Source organism: Poecilia formosa, unplaced genomic scaffold (genome assembly GCF_000485575.1).
Source record: "Poecilia formosa unplaced genomic scaffold, Poecilia_formosa-5.1.2 Scaffold572, whole genome shotgun sequence".
NCBI classification, from domain to species: domain Eukaryota; kingdom Metazoa; phylum Chordata; class Actinopteri; order Cyprinodontiformes; family Poeciliidae; genus Poecilia; species Poecilia formosa.
Window position 1 is genome coordinate 262513 of NW_006800511.1, and position 7721 is coordinate 270233.

General features: G+C 47.3%; 1 protein-coding gene across 1 annotated transcript; it reads right to left on the bottom strand.

Annotated features, from left to right (window-relative positions):
* Window positions 1-1856: 1856 nt before the first annotated feature.
* On the bottom strand, window positions 1857-4838 carry LOC103129725 (protein FAM107B-like). The gene is made up of 3 exons (XM_016665337.1): window positions 4762-4838; window positions 3327-3486; window positions 1857-2707 (listed from the first exon to the last, which is right to left on the bottom strand). The coding sequence occupies exons 2-3, from the start codon at window positions 3471-3473 to the stop codon at window positions 2594-2596; spliced, it is 261 nt and encodes an 86-aa protein (XP_016520823.1). The 5' UTR covers window positions 3474-3486; window positions 4762-4838; the 3' UTR covers window positions 1857-2593.
* Window positions 4839-7721: the final 2883 nt, after the last annotated feature.

Consider the following 7721-nt stretch of genomic DNA (forward strand, 5'->3'; position numbering starts at 1 on the left):
CACCTTCCAGGCCTTCACCTTCCAGGGCCTCAGAGAGGAACTGGTATTTCTCCAGTTTCTCGTGCTCCTTTTTCCTGATGTTGTGGTCACTTGGTATTGCTACATCCACCACAACGGCTTTCCTCTGTTCTTTATCCACCACCACAATGTCCGGTTGGTTCGCCATTACCATCTATATATATATTCCGGTTTACCATTCTCAATAAAGTGGATGGCTGATGGATGGATGGATTTTTATCTCTATGTCATTTAAATATATTATTTCCTGGAAACACATTTATTAAGGTCATATAAAAATTATAAAACTAGATGGAACGAAAAGTATAATAAAACTTTGATCAAAATAAAAATGAATCAAATATGAAGAATCGTTTGTTTATGGATCATTTTTATAGTAAAAGAGTTTCTTTAAAACATATCAAAATCAAACTAGAAACAGACAGGATACCCCGTTTGAGCTGCTGCGGCTCTGGAATGAATTGTTTCAAAATAAAAGCTTTTCCGGTCAGTTCTAATTCTTCAGATATTCGGTTTATGGAGAAAACGGGTGAAACGGTCAGTAAATCTCATCCCTGCAGAGAGCGGCTTCATTCCCACCTGAACCCAGATGCGCCAGGTCAGAACTGGCTCACCGGAAGTTATTTATGACTCAGAACCTTCTGGGAAAAAGTTTTTATTATCCAGAAAAATCCAGAAACAGTTTTAGTTCTGTTGTTGCATCAGTGTTTCAGCAACCCGAACCTGAGATTTGGACCCAACTCCAGCTTTAGTTCATGCTACTGCTAACCGAACTTTCTGCCGTTTTCTCTTTAGAGACTCTGACCAGAACAAGCAGAACCTGACACGGGATTTCTCAGAACCCCAAGGTGTTCCTCAGGTTGTGTCTGGGCCTGCAGCAGAACAGAACCGGTTCTTCCAGAACCAGCCTGAACAGAGCCGTTCTGTTCCTGTCAGGCAGGACAGAGGGAAGAACATTTCCTGGTTCTGATCACCTTGACCCTGTTTTGTGTTTCATCACATGAAAAGCTGCCTCAGTGCAGATGAAATGATTCGCTATCAGAAACATGTCAGGTTTGCAGGCGGGCCGAACCAGAACCAGAATCATTTTCTTCATAAAAACTTGATTTTCTGTTGCTGGAAAAAATGTGTTGCTGAGGCTCCCGAACTGGTTCTAATCCAAATCATAGTTGGTTCTTTGGCAGCCTTTCCAGTTTCTTCTGGTTAAGAATCTGGTCTCAACAGAACCAAATGTTCTGGATGGTCCAGATTTCTGCTTCTATGTGAGCAGAGAAGCAGAACTCATGTTAGGTTCTAAACCACCAACAGTTTGGATCTGGATCAGAACCGTGTCTGGATGCTTGTTCTGAACACAGAACCGGTGTGGTCCCACTGAAACCAGTAGGGGGAGCTCTTCTCTTTGGCTCTGCAGTTGGAACAATCGACTCACTGACCCAGCAGAACCAAGGTTCTGGTCCAACCTCACCTGATCAAGGTCAGCTCTAATCCGTGTTCTGCCCTGTAGCCTCTGAGCGGGAACCAGCAGCTGGATCTGGTGTCGGATCAGAACCAAACTGTCTTGTCTGGCCGTTTGGATCCTCTTCTGGTTCTGGTTTAGCTCAGTACAGGTGACATAATCCACATCAGGCTGTCCATGGTCTGGAAGGCTTTGAAAGATCCAAAAGAACTTCCAGAACCTCTCAACACCACCAGATCAGGCTGTTCCTGTACAGTCGGTCTACTTCCTGTCATTTTATGCCCATCACCTCCTTTCTCTGTATTTGCAGGTTTTCTTTTTGCTGGAGTCAGAAAATAAAAATATGAGAAAAGATGTAAATAAATAAAAACTGTCATAACTCTGAGCTGCTTTATAAAAGATTTATTCAGGCACAACATCAGTCAACAAACCCTACTGTCCACCGTCTGAGCATGAAGTGCTGTGAAATCTCTGCAGCTGTTCTTGCTCTGACAGGAAGTGGTTTCATGTCTCCACGCCAAGCCGGCCTCAGCGGTTCCTCTGTCGTTAGTGACTGCAGCTGCTTTGCATCGTCAGGTCCCAGCAGAGGGACAGCTGGGCGGGCCAGATGTTAGACGTCCTACAGGAGTTAGCTTGAACTCACTGAGCTGAACTCTACAACACAGATCTAACATGGTTACGTCTATAAAACGGCTCTGGTTTAATAAAGCCAACATAAAACTTGTTTCTGCAGCAGGAGGACCCAGAGGAAAGGTTCCTGACAGAAAAGGCACAAAGAAGAAGTTTGAGCTGAAACACCCGAGGATCATCCTGACCAATGAGAGAGCAGAGAATCTGTCCATCATCAAGCTGATAAAGAGCCTCCTCTTCCTCTTCAGGTGGGTCTACCTGCTCATCCAGGTGCTGCTGTCTACAAGCTGACCACCAGGGGGCAGCAGCTGTCTAACAATCATCATGATGCAGAAACATTAGCATCAGATCAGGGATCTGACAGGTTTAACATCTGCTGGGAAACATCATGGCCGCCATGTCCCGACCTCGCAGAGTCCTGCTATGGACGCTCCGTCCCCAGAGCATCCTGTCCTCCTGTCGCCATCTGGACACTTTGTGTCTCCGTCTCTACACCTCCTTCTCATCCGCATGGAAGGACGTCCGTCTCAGATTTTCTCTGACTTTAACAAACTCTGGAGCTCTGAGGTTCTCCTCCTGCTGCTGCTCCTGCTGACGCTCCAGCTGTGGACAGAGAGACAGACAGAGGGACAGGCAGACAGAGAGACAGGCAGACAGAGGGACAGGCAGACAGAGGGACAGGCAGACAGAGAGACAGGCAGACAGAGGGACAGGCAGACAGAGGGACAGGCAGACAGAGGGACAGGCAGACAGAGGGACAGGGACCGTTTAGAGTCGGGTCAGCATGAGCCCGGTTGCTCCTCAGTGAACTTCTGATCATTTCTGAACTGATTGACCCTTAACTGTCATGATGACCCTGAGTTCTCAATGGACTCATTGACTTACAAGTCAGTGTTTAGAAGGGTTCAGTTAAAGGGTTAATGGGCTCTGAACCTTGGTTCTGGTCCAAACAGAACCATAGGTTCTGGACCAGACCAGTCACAGAATGTTCCAGATCTGCTGTAGCTTTCCTAGAGACTGAGGACGTTTTCAAATTCATGAAACATAATTTAATGTGCTGCGCCCCGGATACAGTTATCCTATTCTGGTGACCCTGGTTCAGTTAACCTGGTCCATCAGACTCGGTCTGGACCGGTCTAGTTATCGGGGTCTAGTCCACCACCTGAGTCCCGTCTGGTCCAATGAACCCGGTCCGTGTCAGTTCGCTCCAGCATGCTCTCACCTCCTCCAGCTTCATGTGTCTCTTGAGCAGCTCGGCCTCCAGCGGGGAAATCTTCCTGCGCGCTTCCTCTTCCTGTTTCCTCTGGCGGATCAGCTGATCCCGCTTCCTGGACTCCAGAACCCGCTGCAGCTCCGGCTTGGTCTCCATGCCGCTGCCCCCCCTGCAGGCACAGGGAGAAGGCACAGTTTGGATCACAAGGTTTTTATTTACATCAGCATCAGGCTGCTTTCTGATTGGCTGAATGGATCCCACTGAGTCTGTGGTTCGGTTCCCAGTGAGCTTCATGTTCCAGATTGGGTCAGGCGAACTCTGAACAGCAGCTCCGTGCGTGCTGCTTTGTTTCTGTGAGGAGGTGAAAACTTTCCCACAAGCCTCAAAAGACTGTTGCTTAGCAACAGCACTCACAAACAGCCTGAACAGAATGACAACAAAAACACCAGAGCCGCTCTCCGATTGGTTGGCTGCTGGCAGGTGGAGAGCAATCCAAGCCAATCAGCAGACTCCACCAGCCACATTCTGACCCGGTTGGTTCTGGTCCAACTTCCAGGCTTGCTACATGTTCTATGTAACAGATATGGGCTATGCAGCTAACTGGGGCTAAAAGAGCAGCATCAGAAGATGGTTCTTTTAAGGAGCCTGAGGTGTGAATGAAGACAGAAAGCAATGTTTTTAGTTTTGGTGTATATATTAGTGATTTGAATAAAAACAGACAATTACAAATTCACAATGAGAGAAATTAACTCAAAATAAATCAATCCCAAGATCATAAAGTTCTTGTCCTTTTTCCTAGCTCGCCATCCTTGGATCCAGTAGAGGACCTGATCCATCAGGGAAAAAAACCCAACCTAAAAGGCCAGAAAACCCATTAAGTGTTTTATCAAAACAATCATGTACAAACACTCAAAGGAAATAAATATTAAATGCAAAGGCAATTATTAAATTCCTAATAATTAAACTAAACATTTCAATCAGGTTAAATTAACCATAATTTAAATAAAGTAAAACAAAAAGAATATCAATCATATTTCAAGCTAATCACTTTAAAGTTAAAGTTGAAAAATTGAAATCAAAGTTGAAGTCAAAGTGCACTGTCAAAATATCAATCAAGAAAAATAAAATAAATTGTCAAATACTCAGAGTGTGGAAAAGAAAAAAATTAAATATACTGCGCAATATAAATTTAAAGTGTAGCTACATCCCATTTTGAGCAATTTCATTTTAAACTCAGTATCAATACAAAAAGTGCCAGAACACACACAAACTCAGTAACCAGGTTACCTTCTGGAACAGAGTGGGGCAAACCACAATCAGCTGTGGCAATCCGTGTGAGGCCCAGGTAACCAACGCCAACAGTTCTAATAAAACAACCTCCAATGAGCCATCAAGCAGAAATTTCACATGCTAAAGCAATAGTGCTATCAAACAACAAACTCACCAAAAGATCAAATCAGTGGATGCAAAGATTTGGGTGAATTGTCAGAAAGATCCCAACAGCCAGCCACAATCACAGTGGAACATGTGATGAAGTTCAAACTGTGCGCTGGAGGCGGGGCTTTAAATAAGTTGTCAGAGTTTGGGCCAACACAGGAAGTTGGCCCGCAAAAATAAAAGTCTCGACTAATTGCGGGTTACATCTGCATCTCAAAATATCAAACTTTTCCATATTTTTTGCTTGTTTTTAAACACATTTTTACCTTTTAATTACAAAAATATTGGTCCTCAGAAATGTAATTTAATGCAATTAATGTAATTCAGGGTTTCCCCCAGTGTATTATAAGCCTGGCGGCCCGCCATGCTCTACTAGCCCCGCCGCCAGGCTAAGCGTTGCTTGTTTACGTTTCTAGGAAAGGGGGGGGAATCGTTGTTTTTTTTTTTTTTGTTTGTCTTTAAAATCCAGGTTGCAAGCGTCTCTTTTGCTCTTAGCATTTCACTAGCAGAGCAGATTGATTCCTAAATGATAGATTTATAATAGACAGGTTTATGCATTTAAACCCGACAGCGCGGACCAATCACACCGCTGGCGCCTCTGCGCTTTGCCTCGCGCTGCCGCTGCTTTACCTCAGCGGGATCGCGCGTGCCTCCTTTCACTCAAACTGGACTCAGGCTGACCTGTATGGATATTTACATCAACTTACTATGAGGAATTATGATCCTTTGGAGAACTCTAGGTAAGAGTTTAAAACCCGCCACGTTAGCTCTGGTTGCGCAGCTCAATGTGAATCGCAGGAATAAGTTTTAGTGAATTCAGAGGCGCGTTGTGGAGCGGCGAGAATGATTTATCTTTGTGAACGAACAATTATGTGACGGACGCGTACGTTGATAGCTAGTCGCTCCCTCACTGACTATGTGCTCCGGTCAGAGAACAGCTGCGACTTTAGGTGTTATTACGGACTTTATTGATGATCATGTGAGAGTGTGTGTGAGTACATGTGTGGTTTATTGTCATCAATGCACACGTACACACAAAGAGTTCAACATTTTAGAGGTGCTGAAGCAGAGCTGCAAGTGCCTGCTAGCGGAGCACACACTAAAGTCAACGGTCATGAATGTGCGCAGGCACGTGGTACGTTCCTAATAACGTCTCTGATGTCACGACGCAGGTTCCGGCAGGGAGTTTTCCACAGCCGCCCCCGGATTCGTGGAGCGAATACGTAGACCAGGAAAGTCTCTGCTGGATCAGCGCAGCTGGGTTCTCAGTCAGGCATCTCCGGAAGTTCGACCAACTTGGCGACGGGACGGGTGTAGAGGTTACCCTTGATGTCTACCTCTGCAACTCGCACCTTACCGTCGTCGCTGGGGATGATACGGGTGATACGCCCAACGGGCCATAGCGCCCTTGGGAGCTGTGAGTCGAGTACCATGACGACGGTGCCCACTACCAGGTCTGGGGTAGTAGTTCTCCACTTCTGGCGTGGCTGTAGGCCAGGCAGGTAATTACGGATGAAGTGACTCCAGAAGAGGTCGGCAAGTACCTGACTATGCCGCCATCGACGTCGTCCTAGTAGATCGTTGGAGCCGTAAACTGCCTGAGGGAGTGAAGCATCTCGTCGTCCCATGAGGAGGAGATTGGGGGTAATCGGGTCAGGATCGGCCAAGTCGGAAGATGCGTAGCCTAAGGGCTTAGAATTGAGGATGCCCTCGACTTCAATGAGTACAGTCATTAGAGCTTCCTCTGGCAGAACTTGGTCCTTCAGGACTGTCTGGAGGGAGGCTTTGGCCGACTTAATCTCCCTCTCCCACACTCCTCCAAAGTGTGGAGCAAGAGGGGGATTGAATTTGAATAGGATGCACTGTTTGGCCAGCTGTTCCTTGAGCGATGGCTCAAGTGCGGCAAAGGATTGTTGGAGCTCTCTTTCACCACCACGGAAATTGGTACCCCTGTCGCAGAGTATCTCGTAGGGTTTGCCCCTACGTGCTATGAAGCGGCGGAGAGCAAGAAGAAAGGAGTCCGTGTCCATACTTGGCATCAGATCAAGATGGATACAGCGGGTTGTGAGACATTTGAACAAGATGCCCCAACGTTTCTCGTGCCGCCGTCCCAACTTGGTAGTGTATGGGCCGAAACAGTCCACTCCAGTGGACCAAAATGGCGGCTTGTTAATACGAAGACGCGCAGCAGGTAGATCGGCCATCTTGGGGATCGTGGGCTTACTTCGCCATCTGCGACACTCAACACAGTGTCGTTGGTGTTTCTTGATAGCTTGTCGGCCTCTGAGGACCCAGTATGACCTCCTAATCTCCGCGAAGACTCGCTCTGGACCAACGTGTAGGAGGCGATCATCGAAGTCCTTAACTAGGAGCTGAGTGATGGGGTGCTCTGGTGCTAGGACGACCGGGTGGATTGAGTCTTCGGGTAAATCATCAGCTTTGCGGAGGCGACCTCCTACCCTAATAAGACCAAGTATCCGGTCGTACTCTGGTGAGAGAGAGCTGAGGCGACTGCTAGGTCGGATTGGGCGGTCGTGTTGTAGAGCACTGAGTTCCTCAGGGAAGCTATCTGCTTGCACCCGCTTCAGAAGAGCTACTTCTGTCTCTATGCGAGCTGAAGCGGGCATAGGAGTCACAGCCGCCCCGTGTTGAGACCGGTAAGTAGCATCTACTAGGTCAGACCAGGTCGTGTACTGCAGTGGATCAGGATAGGTGTCAGAGACTGTAACCTGACCACAGAACATGGACTTCCTGAGCTCTACTGTATCTTCTGCTTTCGCCACCAAGTTCTCTGGCCACTGGCTGGGGGATTCATACAGGAAAGCAGGACCATTGTTCCAGCGGGTAGGCTGAGCAAGCTGGTGTAGTGACTTCCCCCGAGTGATGTCATCAGCTGGGTTCTGGTCGGAGGGAACGTACCTCCAGTCACTGGTGTTTGTGTGTTCTTGGATCTCCGCTATGCGAGTT

Bases quoted from the DNA above. Each gene is read 5' to 3' on its own strand.
- LOC103129725 (XM_016665337.1), bottom strand. From the start codon at position 3,473: ATGGAGACCAAGCCGGAGCTGCAGCGGGTTCTGGAGTCCAGGAAGCGG. The intron at 2,708-3,326 runs GTGAGAGCATGC...CTCTGTCCACAG, and splicing joins GACACATGAAGCTGGAGGAG to CTGGAGCGTCAGCAGGAGCA.